The sequence below is a fragment of the Accipiter gentilis genome, chromosome Z (genome assembly GCF_929443795.1).
Source record: "Accipiter gentilis chromosome Z, bAccGen1.1, whole genome shotgun sequence".
In the NCBI taxonomy this organism is placed as follows: Eukaryota; Metazoa; Chordata; class Aves; order Accipitriformes; family Accipitridae; genus Astur; species Astur gentilis.
This window is the reverse complement of record NC_064919.1, coordinates 13,395,572-13,415,180: the sequence shown is the minus strand read 5'-3', so window position 1 is coordinate 13,415,180 and position 19,609 is coordinate 13,395,572. Positions and strand designations below refer to the sequence as shown.

At 40.1% G+C, this 19,609-nt stretch overlaps 1 protein-coding gene across 1 annotated transcript in view; it reads right to left on the bottom strand.

The window, feature by feature from the left end:
• Window positions 1–4,680, bottom strand: part of LOC126035799 (atrial natriuretic peptide receptor 1-like) — a 40,277-nt gene extending 35,597 nt beyond the window's left edge. The window contains exon 1 of the mRNA XM_049794744.1: window positions 4,672–4,680. Within this exon, the coding sequence (XP_049650701.1) occupies window positions 4,672–4,680 (9 nt within the window). The remainder of the gene's footprint in view (window positions 1–4,671) is intronic.
• Between the last annotated feature and the right edge of the window lie 14,929 nt (window positions 4,681–19,609).

Sequence of the window (19,609 nt, the reverse complement as noted above, 5' to 3'; positions counted from 1 at the left end):
CACAGAACTTCAGTTGTGATTCAGGTCTCCTGAATATTTCCCTGTGTTTTCTCTGGAATGCTGGCTCTCAGCCCAAACTGACATTAAGAATCTTCATCAAAATGCTTGGACTTCACTATTTATTGCATCAAAATTGCAGGAAAAAAATGCAATGTGTGACCAGCTCATCTTGAAAGGGGTTGTAGATCAATTAAAAAATCTGTTTGGATTCACTCATAAAAGAGATACTTGTATAAACTAATACAAACATTTTAGGTTGGAATTTTATGTTTCTAGTGAAATCCTAAACCTCATTTGTGTTATGTCTTCCTGTGCTTCACTATGACCATTTCATCCAAATCATAGGTTTCAATATATGGAAGCCTTTACCGTGTTTCAGCTTGGCTACATGGCAGAAGGAGAAGAAAAAAAAAAAAAAAAAAAGCCTTTTTTTTGGCTGGAATTATCTGCTTAAAAGAATGCTACACATACTAACATCTTGGAGAGGTTTTACTGGTGATTTGTTTTAGGATATCTTGTGCTCAATGAGGAATTTGCTGGCATGGAAGTTAAGGATTACAACTTGTTAGGCCCTACAGCAGCCAAAAGAATACCAGACTGATCCTATTTTCTTTAACAGGACTGTCAAATATTCACATGACATTAATATCATGATTCAAAGACTGTAAAGATCATACATTACATTTATAGTTACTTGTCTATCACCAAGTTCAGAATTCCTGGAGAGTGGCCATGTACAAGAAGCTGGCTTGGAAATCCTGAATTAAAGATAGATGGATCAGAATCCCAGCTATTTGAGAAGCACATTACCACCTCTGCATTTAAGCATTGGAAATTTTAAAAAGAAAACCAGTGAGGAATATTTTGCAATATAAATATATGAACCTTGGTAAAAAGAAAGGATTGAGAGCTTAGTGAGTAATACATTCTTCAGGTCTATCTACAACTCTCTGTTGTAGATCTGAATAAAGTGAGATGGTAATCTCAAACCTAATAATCTTTATTTTACATTTGTTTCTTTTTCTCTCTGTAAGTTATACACAGTCACAGAATTTGCATTACCATCCGTCATACTATAAATGAGTTTATTAACACAGTCAGACCCAGTCTAGTATAGATGAACTGAATTCTGCCTACTGCCACTTGCCTGGCTCAGTGCAATAACAGTTCTTTGGCTTCTTCTCTTAGAAGGATCTCTTCATCTGAACACACACACACACACACACACACACACACAATGTAATTTCTACTGATTGAAATGAGGTTTATCAAATGACTTTATGTTTACGGATTTATTTCTGTTGTGTTGGCTATGCTTAGACAGTCCCTTAAACTACGACGTTTCTATTTCATTCGTTAACTCAGTACTAACTTCTACTACAAATCAGAGGGAAAATAAAGATATTTCCAAGTTTTATGAGCAATATCACTGTAGATATTGATAAAACCATGCATTTTCATTAATGTTTTGATAATAATAAATAAAATATAAATATGCAACATTTGTAGAAAAAAATAACAATGGTTAAAATATTGCTCCATAAGACTTGCTAATTATGTGCTTTCAAGTATTTTAGGAAAGCAATTTCCAGCAATATAATGAAATAAAAATAACTGTGATTAAAGCTTCAAATATCCTTGACAATATTTATTTATTCTGGCATTCAGAACTTCCAGATGGTTCTTGTCTTGATAACAAGCTGAAGTTCAAATAGAGATGTTAAGCTACTTCATTTTTAAATAGGTTAAATTTTCTAGCAAGACATATTTTCAACATTTATTTTCAACAAAAAAACAATCTCAGAAAATCATTGCCAGGGCTCATTTGACATTTCAAAATGATGGAATTACAAAGATACCATTTATCTGAACTATGTTGTCATTTGTGAAATCAGTAGCTAAAACTTAAGTTCTTGAAATATAAACTATCCTGAACGTGGGTTGCCATCCTGCTCAATGCTACACTGCCCCATGCTCCTAGCATCTAAAGAGATGTAAGATTATCTATCCTACTCTCATTTTATAGTGTTAGCTCCAAGAAAAAGCATTTTAAATGACAGAGAGTCTGAGTGCCTTACTTACTGGGATCATAACTGACCAGCAAACCTTTCGATAGTTACCGTGTTTGCAGAGGTGGTGAGCAGGCATGGCCAGCGCACTCTGACACTCCCCTCTAGTGGTTTCAATGCAGAACAACGGCAGACAGATTCTCCCCTGTGCGCAGTTTGGTTTAAGGATAGTCTTCTCTTGATGCACAAGCTGCCACAAAGAGTAGGTGGCAGCAGTGTAGCGGAGAACCTGCCTGACCTCAGGTTCTCACCTGGGGGTTTGGTGGCAGCAGCTAGTGGCCTTCTACCCCTTCCCTTCCCACAGCAGCGTGATGCACTGGACTGCCACAAGAAATTCCCAGGGCTCTGGTATATGGCCACGTTATGACAGCACAGCAAGTGATCACACCTCCACTGGGTCACTGTAACCATTTGTTTCTGCATTTTTAGCCTGCAGAAAGTGCTATTCTGTCCTGCATAGAGCCCCATGGACAAAGGATGTTGATCTTGTCTTGTAACTCCACATTGACACAAGCAAGCATATATATCAAAAGAGGCCTTCCAGTGTGAGCTTCTTGTGTGCTCTCCCTGTGGTGCTGGTACTCCAAGCTTTCTGCTACTTATGAGATGAACTGGACAACTGGATCAAAACTCTGATCCAGTTACAACTGCTCTTTTTTAAAATTATTATTATTATGCTGCATTAGTTTTAACTAGGTCACTGGTTTTTTCCTCCCACTCTTTGCCTATTCTCACCTTTTCTAGGTGCAAACTCTTACTCAAGTAACACACACGTTGGTTTTTTCCTCCCACTCTTTGCCTGTTCTCACCTGTTCTAGGTGCAAACTCTTATTCAAGTAACACACATGTGTGTTCATGTGGTTCAATGAGACTCAGACCTCAGCTGAGCCTGGATTAGCAAGATCAAAAAGCAACATCTGATTTTCTCCAGAATTCTTGGTAATTAAAAGACTAAACATTGTCATAGGTTTTGTAGTAGTTCAGTGGCTTCAGAAGTACTGAGTGCCCTCAATTTGCTGAGAGTGCTGAAAAGGCAACAGCTGTGGGTCTGGTGAAATGCTGGAGAGCAGTAAGCAAGCTACTGAGCTTTCACCCATGACGTCCCTTAACTTTGTAGTCTCTCTCCACTTCCTTCATACAGTCTCCCAAATATTAGAAGTTTGAGAGAATTCCAAAGAAAGAGGCCTTGGGCTAAAAGAATAGTAAACATAAAATTAAAAAAAAAAAAAAAAAAAAAAAAAAAGAAGTAGTGACGTATTTGTTGTTAAAGATCTGAAAGGTTAACGTTAGGTGGTTAATCTTTGATGACAGTTTAACTCAACTGCAGCAGAAGGAGCAGTTACATAGTTTACATAAAGGAACAGAGCTGGGAGGCAGTATGAAAACATGACAGATCAGAGAAAGAGTTTTGTAAAAAGGTAATTAGGGACATTGAAAACTACAGCTAAGTACTTTAAGTAGAAGCTAACTGCTTCTGATGTTATACACAAACTCACAGAAACCTCAAAAATGCAAATGGTATTAATTGGTAAGGTGGCAGATAGTCTTCACTAGACTCTCAAGTTACTGCAAATGCTGAACAAATTTATGCTTTTATAGATTAATTCCTTAGGTCCCCTCTAGTTCATGGGGCATCACAGGAAGGCTTGTACTTTGGGTTTGATCTGCAACACTAAATAAGATTAAATATTTAATTAATTTCAAAAATGTTAGAAAATCTATCAAAACTTGAAACTAAAAGTATCATGTATACTCCCTGCAGGATGTATGAAGACTTTCATCTAGAATATGTCACAGACTTGAAGAAGAAATATTTCTCTTTAAAAATATGCACTATTCTCTGGTTAGAGAATTGACCCGTACATGAGCTGTTGTGGAAGAAAATCAACATTCCAGGATTTTCGTCACCTAAAGCAATCTGTAATTTTTCTTCTTCCAAAGAGAAGGTGGAAAGAATGATGACATCTGGAATTTTGCAAGGAGAATACTCACAGCTAGAAAACTAATGGGTTACAGTGATTACCTCTCTAGCTGAAAATGCTGTTGGTCTTAATAATTTGATATAACATATGACTGAAAACCCCTAAAGAGACTGGATAAAAAAAAAAAAAAAATTAACTCACAGTTCCTAGAGAAGCCAACAGGAACATCACTTTCAAAGTGATCCAGGTTAACCTTTAGAAAATCCTAGCCTAAGTACATAACTTAAAATATTTCTGCATCAAGGGGTTTGCTTGAATAAATCATTGGGTTTCTGTTACTATAATGCAGGATGTCAATGCTGTAGTTGTTCAAAGGGCATTCAGCAAGTCTAAGAATGTGAGAATGAATTTCACTTTGATAGGATGACTGCCTGAGAGGCCTTAGAAGAGCTGGTCCCAGTTCAGCACAGAATAATTTGAGTTTTCTGTTTGGGAAGAAACTGAGCAGAACATCACTGGTGTTCTCAAAAGCCTCCCATCTTTCAGTCCTCCCACGCAGGCAGAAATGTTATAGATGTCTGCAGTGCTTAGGAACAGCAAACTTGGCTGCTCTTAAGATCTACCATGGAGAATGTGGGTGTCAGTTACAGATGGCAGCTGAGGGACATTTCTGTTCTTACCTGCGACATGCTCCAGTGATCTACTGGTCACTCCACTGGTTGTAGCAGGATTCAATTAAAATCTGCATTTTGCTTTAATGGGTTTTCCCTCTCCTTCTCACTTCTCACTGCATTACTAATTTATGTTTTCAGAATTCTTGAATTATTTTCTGTCTTATTTTTATGCACATTAGCACTGCACATTTATTGTCATTGCACACACCCTTTCTCACCCCTTCCCCCCTCCCAAAAGACACCCTCATAGCCTATAATTGCTTCCACATTTCTAGGGTCTCATGCAATCAGAAATTCCTAAGACACCACTGAGAACTCACCTCACTGATACAGGGGCTCTCTTGGCCTTTTGTAACTGAAGGAACATTTAGCGTTTTGGATCATCCCTTTGGACCAGCCCCAAAATGAAACAGAGGTCCAAACTATTTCCTTTCTTCAAGTCATGATCATTACTGCATATATCAGGCTAGAGAGATTTTTGCCTAACCTGTTTTTAAGACCTTCAGTAGTGGAGTCTTTACCATTTCCTTTGTGGTGTATGTAGTACAACGCTTCAGTACCGTTCCCTGTTAAAAAGTTTTCTCTATGGTCCCACCTCCTTCTATCTTGCTACAATTTCACCTCAGTACTTACACCAGCTACACAGAGAACAGTTAGGATGTTCTGTATACTTTTTACATGCTTGAAGTCTTTAGGGTTCTGGCTTCTGCCAGTTACTATGTATCAAGATGCGTTACACAAACGTATTCTCACATTTCTTTACGGGGAAAAAGGATCATCCTAGTTTCAGCAACATAATACAGGAATAAAGAGTGATTAAAGAAAATGCCTAAGTCTAAGTAGAACAGATATTTCAGGAGTAGGAATGAGCACTTTCTCCTTGGACCTTTGGATGCAAAGAAGTGATCTCAAGTGTAGCCCAGGATCATAATCGAGACCACTGTCATACTGCAATTAAAATAAATGTCACTTTTCCAGAAAGAAGTGGAAAACAGCCTTTGTTTAACATCCCAGTCTTTCTGCTGATGGAGGCTTTGTCTCAATGAGCTTTTTAAATCTGTGCCTCAAGTGGAGTGAACTTGGTAAATGTCCAATTTGGCATAATGCCCTTTCGTAGACCGTTTTGTGACTGACTAGTTGTCAGAACTAGTCTAGTGGGAGAAGCTGAGGATTTTCAGATGCTACTGAACCTGAAAAGATTTCTCTGCCATTCAGGATTCTCTAGTCTTTGGTACATTACTTTCTCTGCTGAAGTTAGACATGCCTACCTTCTGTCAGAAAACAGTGGGGAGCCAGCAACTTCTTTTCCTGTCATGTTTAGCATCCAAACAAAGATCAATCTACCATTTGCACTGTAGCTTTGACACAAGGAACAGTGGCTCGAATGCTGACAGAGAAGAAGAGACAAACAGAAGAAAAGAAAACTGTTTTGAATTTGAAACCTAAATACCTGATCTGACTTACCTGTTGGGATAAAATAACGTATCCTTTTGTAGCCACATGCGGCTACCACCTGATTTAGGACTCAGCCTCACTTTGACTGAAATCCCTGGCACATGTCTTTGCTTTTTCCAATGATATGCTACTGTCAGGATGGAGAACTTGAGAACACACTGCAAAGGTATATGTAGGCATAATAAGTCAGTAAGACAATTTTTATTTCACTTTTGTATTGCCTAGGGCTACTAACTAATTAGCTTTTTCTTCTGTCTTTTGATATCTCTCTCTCTTCAGAGAACACACTCCAGAGTGCTATCCTTAACAGCTTCTAGTGCAGCCTGGTTATCAAGAAGTGTCATTATGATTCTGCCATGAAGTATTTAATTGCTCTGCTCTGACAAACATTAGGAGTTCAGGTGTGTCTTCTCATCTTGCACTTCCCTCCAGACCCCTCACTTCTCTTATAATGTAATTCCTATTTAATAATCTCTTGGGTTTTAAACTTCCAAAAGCAGGTGATTCTTAAAGGCACAAATAGCAGCCAGAAGCCTGATGCTCACTGAGTCTCCCCATGCTTTACTGCCACTAACTTCTTGGAAAAAAACTCTATTTTTTGTGTAAGTATGTGTACAGTGAGTAAGAAAAGGAAACACTCATCATCCTGATGCAGGCTATCAGAGCCCCGACCATACCCCTCTCGCCTGGAAGCTATGCTGCCTGGTCTCAGGGCCAACACTGATAGTGCAGCTCTCCAGCCTTGAAGCTATGTGAGGGAGAGCTGCCTGAGCAGCCCTTGCAGGGGCTCTCCACCTTTTTCTAGCAGCTGCTTTTAGGCTGCGCTCTCACACTTGCTTTCTGCCAGAGCTACGTTGCACCTATGCCCATACCTGGCCAGTTATCCTGTTGATCTGAATCCTAACTGTGACACATGGATTTGACTTCCTGGCTTAACCTCGGACTTGTCTCATCACCATGGACTTGTCTGTCAATCCCTACTTTTGGCTGACACGGTTTACTATCTCCAGACCTGTCATGCTTGCCCTCTTCAGGCACTGTGGACCTGGGCCCTGTTTGGGGTGACACTGCTCTTCCTGTCTTGCTGTCAGCCTGGATCTCCTTCCCTTCTGGAGCACTCTGTCCTTTCTGCTCTCTGACAAGGACACCTCAGCTGTAACGCTGCAGAAAAAAAAAAAAAAAAAAAAAAAAAGAAAAAAAAAAAAAGTTCAGGAGGAAAATGGAAATGCTTTGCTCAAAACCTCGTAGAGATATCTCTCTACAGCACCTTTTGCTAAACCGTTTCGAATTGCAAGTAAGAATTACTGTAAAGAAGTTGTTTTTACAGTAAGTAGGTAATTATCAGGACAGAATTCTATGCATAGTTAACTTCAAACACAGACGTTATAAATATATTGGGATTTTCTGGGGTTTCTACAGTATTTTTAAATGAACAGTGTTATCACTGATATATTTTGCTTTCCAGGCACACTCCTACTTCAAAATATGTGCTTCAGACTGGCTGTGGTTTTAGAGATCTTTATTAAATTTATACAGTCATTTTAATTTCTTAACAGTGATATCTTTTTGGTAATGCTTGACCACCAATTGTTGCATTGGTTCATGATATCACTCTTTCCCTAGTCATAAAAAAGACTAGGTGTGTCCTTTCCTCATGCACCAGGTGCTTATCCCATTGACTTTTAATCTGTATATATTTTGTTCTCTGTACTTCAGTGGGAGTAAAAAATTGCACCTTATTAGTGCCTTTTTTATATCCCATGGAAGCTGGATAAGCAGCTTCATACTTGATGGGAAAGTTTAGAGATGCAACTAATTCATTTGGAAGAATGATACACAAAATCCTTAGCCCTTCAAGCATGAAGCAGGACAAATCTCCTACCATTGTCAAGACAACAGGGGATTAAAGAGCCAGGCACCTGCACAAAGGGTAGGGAAACTAGACAGGTTGTATAGGCAAAACCAGGAAAGAAATTGCTCTTCTCCCAGCTCCTGGAGAAAGTGCTGCTTCCCAGGGAACATGAGGCTTATTCACTTTTCTTTTTGTGAATAAACACCTGGGCTGTGAAGACTGATTTCTACGGACCCTGAAATGAGACTGCTGTTAGTACCTTCCACATTTAAGGAGAGAAAGGGTGCATGAGAACCTGAATGTCCAGGGAACTGGTGTACTTCTGTGCTGGTGAGAAAGGATTGCCATTTTAAATGGTGGCTTGTGACAAACTCATTAACACATTGAGTGACTCATGAGGACTGTTATAGAATATCTTAGGCAGTTTTTTTCCCTTTACATTTGAGCAGAAGGATGCTTTTCATCTCTGGCTCGGCTATTTCTGATACTAGCTAGGGCATGTTTCAAGGCATTCTCCGTGCTTCATGCAGGGCTTATGAAAAGACTATTTTTACCACATGACTATTAGCAAGTCTCTCCAGTCCTCCTGCCTCCCTCAGGGTCAAATTCTCCCCTGAAACTGTGCTCTGATTATGTAAGAGATATAAATTGAAATTCCACTGGGGAGCTGTGGCTAGCATAAAGGTGAAGAGAAGATTAACTGTGTGGCTTTAGTTAAACACAAGTGGACCATTCTCTTAAATAACTCAGTGGTTATTTTTGTTCCCTCTGATGTACCAGTGGTTCGATAAATACCCAGCACATAAGTTTGTTTCTTGAACCAACTTACACCCTGTTCTGCTTCAAAAAAAACACCACAAATCTAGCAGAGTTAGTGAGCTTTTGCGAAACAGCTACATCACTGTGTATTATGACTAGGATATATTTAAAATCTCATCTTTCTGGTCCCACAGAGCGGATTCTCTTCTCTCTTAAAAGCAGTCTGAGATCACTTTCACTTCCAACCATGGAATGAACATGACCTATCATTAGCAGCACCATTTCACTGCATTACTCTATGTTCACAGCATGTAGCCAGTGGGCCAGACTCTGACTTTCTCAAGAAGCAACACTTCTCATTCCATTCTTGTGTACTTGGGAGGCACTTCTGTTTAAAAATGAACTTATGATGTGTAAAAGAATCATATTATATAGTCACACAATATATGGAGCATTGCAATGTATGTATTGTAACTACGCACAGAAACCTGGGTTAACCAGCTTTGGTAAATCTGCCCAAGTAAAACTTTGGGGGTATAGATGTTAAGGCCTGGGAAGAAGAGGGAAAGAAAATTTATTTCAGAGTTGCCTGGACTTATGACCAATAGGACTGTGTGCAGGAGCCTGTCCTACAGGCTATATGCATTCTAAAATAATTTAAATAGCCAAAATGTTTGTTGTTAAAGGAGCAAGGAGCAGAGCAGAAGTATCCAGGACAACAAGAAAAGTAAAGAGTAGCAGGCAGGATCAAAGACCAGAACTGTGAGGACAAAGGTTTACAAGTGCCTGGCATCACACAGTGAGGAAGTGCTTGTACCTCTGTGTTGAACGAGTGTGTTTCACTGGATTTCTGGCCTGAAAGTGGTCTTGATGGGATGCAGACAGACTCCAACTGCTCTGCTCTGCTGTCCTCTTTTTCCTGACTGGAAACCCTCATTGCTAGATGAAAATAGCTGAGAAGCAACAGATTTGCTGAATGCTGGCCACTGGCACAGCAGAGACTGCAAGATGGCCCTGTGATTTCATAAGTACTAGGAGACAGCAATGAGAATTCATGCAGAATGACACTTGACAGGCAAGCAAGGAAGTAGGTAGAGATGCAGGGTTTAGTGGCCCTCCCTGATGAAGGGTGTCAATAACCAGTTTGGCCTGATTTAGTAGAGAGGGACAAAAGGACCTTAAAGAAAGAATGAGTCTCAGTTGCTAGGGAGGAATGAGGAAGTGCTATTCAGAATTGTGAGTTAGGTACTTACTCTTCATTAGGTGTATGAAATGAACAATGACAAGAGCCAAGCATGTCTGGACTTACCTTGTGATGCCATTGAGGGCATCTCCTCTGTCTCACATTAGAACAGTCATCAATATTTGTTACTGCTGCCTTCTATAAAGAATGCAGATTCTCCATTTTTTCTTTAGAGTGTGATGAAAGAATTGGCTTGTCTGAGATCTACAAGAAATAGTGAAAAAGATGCTTGTTGATACAAGGGAAGTCTCAGCTCTCAGGGCAAACAGCCAGAATCTAAGCAAGCAACTTGTATTATTTAAATGTGTTTTAAGCAATGCCATTCAAATTATGTTTTCTTATGGGTATAAGAAATTCTAGTCACATACTTAACATAGATTTTTCACCTGTGTTTATAAATCCTTGTGCCTTGTATTCTTACTAAGGGATTTGGGTTTAGAATGGAAGAGAAAGATCCAGATTCTCACCAGAAACATTTGGACACAACAGGAAAAGAGCAATACAAGCTTCTACCTGATCTGTAAAAAAATCAAAACTGTAAATACAGATGATAATGACCATGCATGATTAACATGTCACAGTGGGAAACTCTGGTAATGTAACATTTTTACAGATATATCTTCATCAGTTTTCTGTAATAATTTTTTGAAAGCCCACTAACTTGGATTTAAGCAGGGTAAATGTTACTATTTTTAACATAGTCAATTTTTTGTGGTGTTTTCATTAGCCAAGATGTTGCTCTTCTATTAATACTTACTTTTAATAAGTACACTCATTGAGTAGGAATACACTTATTTAACTCCTTTAGTCCTAGAACAGAAGCAATCACAAACAATTCTGTATATGTGACATTCATTTACTGGAGAATCTCAGTTCTGCCTCAGTAGTGAATTGTGTCTCACTTGTTAGAGGTAACAATACTGATGGTTAAAGCCATACAAAGAAACAACACCAAACACACTTGTTTCTTTAGAAACAAGTTTTTTGTTCTGGCTTTGTCACAGTGTTGAAGGAAAGGAAATAGATATAAGGAATAAATTTATATTACAGCAGTAAATTTATAAGATGTGGATAAATCAGAATGGAGAAACTTGTAAGTTTTTGTATATTTCTATTGGGTTCACAAGCCTTGAGTTAGTGGTGGCTGCAGAAGTGTAACCTGAATTTCTCCCTCCCTAGACTGTATTAGGCATTCATCACACCAAAAAATATTGCAAGCAATTTCCTTCAGAATAGTTTCCTACTCCATGAGCTAATCAGTTTTGTCAAAGCTGTCCCAGAATGCATCATTGTGCCACTATAATTATTTCAGGACTTTCTAACTTCTTTTTTTTATTAGCAGTTGGACTTTATTACTCCGGTAAATTATGGGAAAAATATAGCCTATCTCAATTGCCAGGATTAACTCAATTTTCTTCTTAGTATTTTTTTCACCCTCATTTAAAATTTGGTAAGAAATACTTGTAAAATTCATTTGCCAGTACTTTTCTCTCTCTAGCTTAATTGCCTTTTCTTTGGAGGATGCATATATTTTTAAAAGACCTCAGTTTTCAGCTTAGGTCTTATGAATTTCACTTACATCTTGTTTTTTAATTGTTTCCTTTAAAGCTGAGAGAGAGATATATAATTTTAACCTGCTTAAAAGACTGTCAACAGCACTTACTCTAAGAGCTATTTTCTTCAGAAAAGAGGAAAATGCATTCTAGAAGATGAGGACTAGTGGAAGGGACATATTTGTCTGACTTTCTTTTTAAGAGAACGTGAATTTACAGAGGACCTAGGAAGTGCTGGGGTACCTCAAAAACTGAAGGCATTGCCAGTAACTAGAAGAGGCAGGAAGGCGGTGACCCTATATTACCTGCTTTGAAGCTCCTAGGGCATCAGATTGAAAACAAACAACAGACAAACCCCTTTGTCCCAGAGGAAAAAAACAAACCCAGGCTTATCACATTTAATTACAGAAAACAGCAGTACTTGGAGGGGTTAATAATTTGGCTGCTATTGAAACTGTGTTATGGCATGTCCCACCTCTCTATGAGCGTAGCTGAGTGATAGCAGTACAGTTTTACTGAACACCTCCTGACACAATGCCAAGAAGGCAGTTTATAGCACTCATGCAGACATTTAACATAAACTTACTTACAATGGTTGCTTAAAACTGGACTCTTAAAGGCCTCATAATTAATGGATCCTGATTTACAAGTAGGAGACCTACTCAATGCTCTTGTAAAGCAAACTATTTTTTTATCTAAGTATACACGCTTGACTTTTTCTTTCTAACTAAATGATCCAGGTATTTCAATGCCTAGAGCTGCCATTTCAAAAGCATGAGTCTTAAAATTTCCATATCCTAGTCTCAGCTGAGGGGTCTGTCAGAGTTTATAACTAAGGGAAGTCTTTAATGGTGGACAGACCAAAACTCGTTAAGAGGAAAGAAAGAGAGGTGGGGGATGGTGTGTCAGTCTACAGGCTGTTACCACTGACTCACGTGACTGAAATGAAAATGCTCCAAGGATACCATTGCCAGTGAAAACCTAAAGGAGACTGATATCCTCATAAGAACAGATTTTGAATGCTCTGGTGGGCTACCTCTGTGGCTTTATCTAGCTCAAAAATGTAGATGGCATTGTGCTAATATAACATTATGTGCCAGCAGACGTGAGGAACAGTTCAAACACTGCCATAGACCTGCTCTGTGTTAGTGTAATTTGTTGAACTTTGCTTGTCTTCAGCTTTCCTATTTTTGAAACAAAGCTGCAAGTAACTGACAATATAACAACCTAGATATTAGAAAAAATGCTTTACAAACGTGAAAGGTTGATTGCTGCTGAGCTGTACTGGCTTCTCAGTTTTTAACTAAGGTGAGATATGGTATATAACTATAGTATGTCTTTGCCCACCAAAATTTTTAAAATTCATATGAAAACTTTAGTGTTCAACATAAGTCCTGCAGGAAAATGTTCAGGTAAGAAATCCCAATGAATTGTAAAAAATGGCTGTGTATTTGACTCTTGATTGGCCCTCCAGAAACTATTTGTAACAATACATTATTAATTAGTAATGCTCTAGAGCAAGAGTAAGAATAAACAGGACTCCTTACAGGTGTGTGTATGTGTATTTATAGACAGTGGATGCAAGCTGACATTAAATAAAATTCAGCATCCAGTATAATCTCTTGGCCTCTTTCCTAAAAATGAGCTCAAAACCCAGACATTCTGAACACAATTTTCAGCTTCTAGGATCCCAACATTGGTTTTAATTCAGGTGTTTCTGCTTCCAACTAGGCTATGATTAACACAGATACCAAGTGTTTCTTCTCATCTATTTTCCCTCTTTCTTAGAAGCCAATTTTTAGTGCCTGGGAAACATCCCTTTTTTCCCCACAAGGAGTCAAGCTGCAGCCCTAGACATTTTCCAAGAGCCCAATTCAAAAACCTACTTTCCTCAGGATGTTTTATTACCTTAGTAATTTCATATCAGTTCTGGTTCTTGCTTTTTAAGCAGAAGTGATACAGTGTGAGCAGTCCTGAATCAAGAACAAACTCTTCCTTGCATTTTATAGGGCTTTACCTGTAACATTTTTTTGCCTTTTAATAATGGCTCTAGTGTCACTGTCTCCTTTAAAAATACAAAATAGCAAGGCCCCAGTTATCTATTTTGGAAGAAAGTTGAAGTTCCTTCATAAACAACTGACAGTATCAGTTAAGGGCAACTGATCCCACCTTTCAAATTCTTGGCTGGTGTGACTGCTTTGAAAACCCCTTCTATTTTAAATCAGGTGGCTCCAGATCATGACTCTAGAGTATGCAGTTGATTTAGCCATGCACAAGGTAGAGTTTGTCCTTCAAACAGAATACTTTCCACCTTATAAGGCATTATCACCACATTAAGAAATACCTGCTAACCACTGCTCAGACACTGTAGTATCTTGATGATGTCTGTGTCCATCCTAACGCGATTATTAATGTTCTGCGTGTCTATGCACAAGGTAACATTTTGAGAAAGCCTTCTTGAAAACTGGCTCTGTGATATGATTCAGAATAGTCTAACATATTAAAGGACAATGTGTAATAAAATTTGCTTTTTTTCAGGGTCTGTGCTAAAAGATGGGAAAATAAGACATGGAAATGTTCAGTGACTTGCTAGAGATCATGGTGCAGGCTAAGGATACATGGTGAGTGCCATAGTTCAGTCCTTGGTGAGCAAGCCACTTGCTTGTGCTGAAACAGACTGGAATTCTGCATAGGTTGAACACTTGACAATCAGAAGACTTGGAAGTTTAGTCTTTTGGTCTAATCAACAGAAGTCCACTGGCTTTCTTAACATACCCTGGTTTTCTGTCTATGAAACCTTCACTTTCCCTCTTGCCATTTTATTTTTCAGTAGTAACTAACACAATGGGGAACCACATACAAAACTTATATGGTATTCTGAATCAACAGCACACTTTCAGCTCTCACTGATATGTTTAAAATTTGAATACCTTATTCTAATCCCTTGATACTTTTATTTACTCGTTGGGAAGAGTGCAAGGAATTAAAATTTTTACATGGGGGCTAGTAAGAGCAACTATCAACTAACCCATTGCAGATAGTCAGATAAAAATTATTTCAGTAAAAAAAATGTGAAAATGGAGAAATGAAATAAATTTTATGCAGGTCTGTTGGACATGTGTAAAAGTGGATATAGAAGTGGATGCGTTGGAGTTTTTTACACATAACCAAAACGTGCCACTAAGAAATAAACACCATCTTCTGTAGTAACTGTGAAATACAAAAATATTGAAAAAGCAAAAATAAACATAAGGAACATATTTTGGTGACACCAAATATCTCAGGATTACACACACACATTAAAAGAGGACAAACAATACCATCCTACCATAAACACAAATACAAATGCAGTTCTTTCCATTAAATGCAGCTTTTGTGAACTATCATGAGAAATGCCTAATAAATTACACAAACCAGCTTTGCAGTGCATCAAAAATGCAATTTGTATAATTCACTGCTTCTTTAATCAATGTGATGCCTATGAGACTGGCAGTAGAGTACTCGTGATGAAAAGGTTATTCCATTCATACAATGTCCATTCTTCTTAGAGATGTGGTAGCATGTTGAATTAAATGACTGGGAAGGAAATGCATGTTACATAGCCTTTTTGTCTTTCAGTTACAATGCTGGCTTGAAGGAAACATCACATGCCAACAAAATTAGGAGATGTGTCAACAGCAAAAATTAGATATTAAGAATGAAGAAGGCAAATGATTTTTGTAAACAAAACAAAGCCAAACAAATCAGACTGATTTCCAAAATGCTGCACAAAGTTCCTGGCAAACTTGTTGCTTGCAAACTAGTTCAAAGCTTCTTATTTCCTTACTTCTTAGAAGAAAAATAACACCAAAGAAAAATATTCAAAAACATGTAAGACATTGAAGTAGTTACTTGGCACCAGTCAGACTTCCCAGGGAATGACTAAGCATCACGTTTGAAAATCTAGAAACACCTGTCAAGAACTTACCAGTCATGCAGCAATCAACCAGTTTGCAGGACTGGTTTCTTGGTTTCCTTGGCAGTATTTTTTTCTGACAGAATGACAGCTAAAATACTCAAATGTAAACAATGGAAGTTACATCTGAGAGCCACAACTTGGAGTTACTCCTCCCTGTTACCAGAACTAAATGGCAGTTGTAACAACCTGTAGCAGCCATCTGCTGGTTACAGTCCACTAAAGTCCGCTGTTTGCCATAAAACGTTTAAACTCATCTATAATCAGAGGTTATGTTTCTTTGCTCAGTTATTGGATTTAGTTCAGTACAAATTAATATGCAATTACTTAAAATAACAATGAAACTGTATTTATTATCGATGAAGTCAGTTTTGCTTTTAATGGACAAATCTCATTATCAGCAACAGCCAGCATACCTGGAGCTAAAGGTCTGCAGAGGGGAGCTCCAGCAGAAAGACTGAGATGAAGATCAGTGTATTTCCTTTCCTTCTCAGAGGTACAGCATTTCTTCAAGTTAAAAATGAGAATGGCTTGTGGCAAAGGCTTTCATTAAGCTGAGGAGCTAGGATCTCAACTTCGCAACCTCAGGCAAAGAAGAGAGAGAGTCACAGACAGCATTTTTCAGTTTGTTTTGCTGGACTTGAAAATTGTTTCGCCTTCAGTTTTAACATGCTGCCCTGTCATAAAGGGACAGGATCTTGCCCAGATTCCCAGGGCTTGCCATCGGCCTCCATGGTTCTCATGCTGACAGCTTGATGGCAGCCAGCGGAGAAGACAATGTGGGCAGAAGAAGCCCCAGTGCTTGGGGGGGCAGTCCCTGGGGGTGCAGAGGCCTCCAGGCAGCATCAGGGCCTGCAGCCCTGTGGGGCAGAGAACAAGGTACTCAGCGCGGGGCTTTGTGAGACCCAGATCCCTGTGGGGCTCCCAGGGATTTTATGCTTCCCACAGGCTATGCCCAGGTCCTGCCCCATGCTGTAGACCCTGCTGCTGCAGGGTTTTTCCCACTGACCGCCCCTGACGGAGCTTCTGAGCTCCCGGGCCGAGCAGGTAGTCAAGAAACTGTGGGGCGCAGCACTGCCGAAGAGAAGCCAGCAGCTGCAGAGTACTGCTGTTGCCAAAAATGCTGAATCCCATGGATTTGTAAGAAAGGTGCTGCGGGCAGGAGAAGTCGTGGGTGCTACATGAAAAAGTTAAGGGGAGAGTAGGGAGTGAAGCCGGTATGTTTATTGCTCTGTCGGAATTTGCTCAGGCAGCATGGCTTTCCAACCCATCCCTTTACCCCATATTCACCAGAAGATGGCAGATTTGCATAACGTTTGGGCTGCCCCGGGCTTCCTGAGGGCCGAAGGAAGATGGCGGCTTGTGGTGACCCGGGAAGATGGCGGCGGGCGGCCTGAGGGGAGGCTCAGGCAGGCAGGGGGTGCGGCGCGGGCTGCCTCCAGCCCCCGGAGCGGCCGGTGATGGCGGGCAGCCCGGGTCGGGGGACAGCTGGCCGCAGCCGCGCGGGGCAGGAGGACCCGTGGGGCCTGAGGCTGGGCCCCCGGCGGCCCCTCGGGTGTTCCCTCCCTCCCCCCCGCCCCGGCTGGCGCGGAGCAGCCGCGGGGCCGGCCTGCCTGTTGCCCGCAACGTGACTGGTGTCCAGACGGACTCTCCCCCTTCACCTTCCTGATGGCCTCCTCACCAGGGCAGCACTTGCGTTTCCTGGGGAGCTTCAGCTGTCAGGCAGCCTTGCCTGCAGCTGTCTTCCATCCAGCTCGCCCTGTCCACCCTTATTTGCGGGGTCCTGGCAGCTGGTCCTGCCTCTTCCCTACCTACAATGTACAGCAGAGAAGTGCTAATTGCCTCATGTTATAAAGGGCTGGGTGAACTGCAGGCATTGTGGATGTTAAGTGCTCGCCAGCTTCTGCGGAAGACTGGTGATGTGCCCAAGGTTGCCAAGTCCTGTGCTTGCTGTGGAAACCACCAGGCCATCCCTGCCGGCCAAGGCTGTTCGAGGTCTGAGTAGGGGACAAGGCTAGCTGCAGAAACCCTGGACCTCTGGCTTGGTTTCCTCCGGTTTTTTGGTGCTTTGCAACACAATTCATGGCATGACAAGTCGGTCTGTGGTCTGACGAGGTAGTGGTTCCATAGGCAATGTGGCCATGTCTGATAGAAAAGTGAAAAATACATCCTCGTTTCTGTTGTTTGCTCTCTCTGTTGAAAGACAAGCTGATGGACTTTATGTGAGCCAAATGCACACTGGTTATTATCAGGCAGTAAAATTTCCTCAGGCAAAAAAGTAGTACTGCGTGTTGTGATCTAACTTGCAAGAGCTTTCTCAGAAAAAAACAAAGGCCACAGGTTCAGAAGTTCTCTTTTTCCTGGAATTTCTGGAGCGTTAGCAGCTGTGGCAGTTCCAGTAGACTAAACCAAGTAGGAAAAAATACTAAATCAGGAACATGCACTTCACAGGAAACAAATATAGGTTGAGTACCAAAAATACAGTAACTTATCCCAGATGGCGTTGCTGAACTGAAGTAATGTGACATGACAAAAACATCAGTGTCTTCTGTCCAGTTTCTTTATAAACACATTTTTTCACTAGCACACCCATTAGAGAGTCCTTTGGCTCTCTATTTTCTGGCCTCTTTCCTGAGATATGTCCCAAATAAGTGAATTGCTCAGTAAAGCAATGATCTCAACAACAATTCTTAAACCTCCCTGGTTGTGCCATGCTTCAGTGTCCCACAGCTGTCCCATAGATAAGCCAGGCTGCTCTGGGGACATTTTTTCCTTAGACTAGGGCTGGTGTTTTCCTGTGTTGGTGTTGTAAGGATAAATTACTAAGCTGGGTTTCATGTGTAAAATGCCTCACCACCCTGAGGTGGTGTGAATATACTGCTCTGGGAAACTCAGAAAAATGTTATTAAAGTGAATGGTCTTTGATTAGCAGGGATCTGTCTGACACTTGACTAGTCAGTAACAGTGATAGATCAGGATTGCTAAAGGCAACAGCCATCTAATCATCTTTAGGTGCTTCTACTTGCTGTCATTTCTGTTCTGGAGTAAATTTGACAATCTTGAGGCAGGGCCGTAGGCTGTGGTACAGGGTGAAGAAGATCAATGCATATGGTTAATTGGAGTTTCACAGCTGTGCAGAGCTACTGGGAGTCTGTAAATCATGGCTGCATGTCCCCTGCTGATTGTGTGATACAAGTAGAACTCCAAGATAGCAACTGCATGAAGGTCCTGGGGGTCAACGTGAAACTGCAAGGCTTTTCTAGCAACTGGACAATACTTAACTAGACCTAAGTTTCATACTATGTTCTGAATGTGCAATCTTCACATTCACATATCCTGTGTTTTCAGTACTATATAGATAATATTCTTTACTTCTTAAACCCATAGGATTTTCTAAATTATGTGCTGATGATGTATGCACTGAAAAGTATGGATTAATAGTTAGAGAAGTGCTAAGAAAACAGTCTTTTCCTTATTTGCTGGTAGCTGGTATAAAGTCCCTATACATCTTTTGGAGGAGCAGAAGATCAAAGAAGGAAAGAGACCTAAGCAGTTATGGAAACACAGCTGCCATATTGACATTTCTGTTAGCCATCCACACAACAAATGGTTTCTGACTTTACAGTCCTTCAGCATTGCTTGAATTTTACTGTAACACAGCCTCGGTTGTTATATAACTTCAGAGATTTGACTAATACAAGTAATGATAAGTACAGAAGTGTGTAGTGCTCCTTGTATTGCATTTTCAAGAATAACATTAGTCCCAGGAGAACAAAGTTAAGAAATTTTCTATGTCAGGTTAAAGCAAAGATTTCATTGTCTGTCTTATAACCTGTTTTCTCTTTTGACAATCTCTGATCCCTGGAGATGTAGGAAGAATGTAAAATATAAAGAATTGCATGCTGTCTAGTATTATGCATATATTACTAGGCACCTCCTTGAAAGTCAGCTAATACGCCTGGAGTATAGAGAGCCTGCTGTCTGCCTGACTAGTGGAAAGAGAAAGAAACTCTGTTGAGAAATAGATCATTTCTGTATCTTAATAGATGCTGTTGGGATAAAGCAAAACAGTTCCAAGTGTGACTAAACTTTGTACAAAAGATCCCATTGTACCATTTGGTGGAATT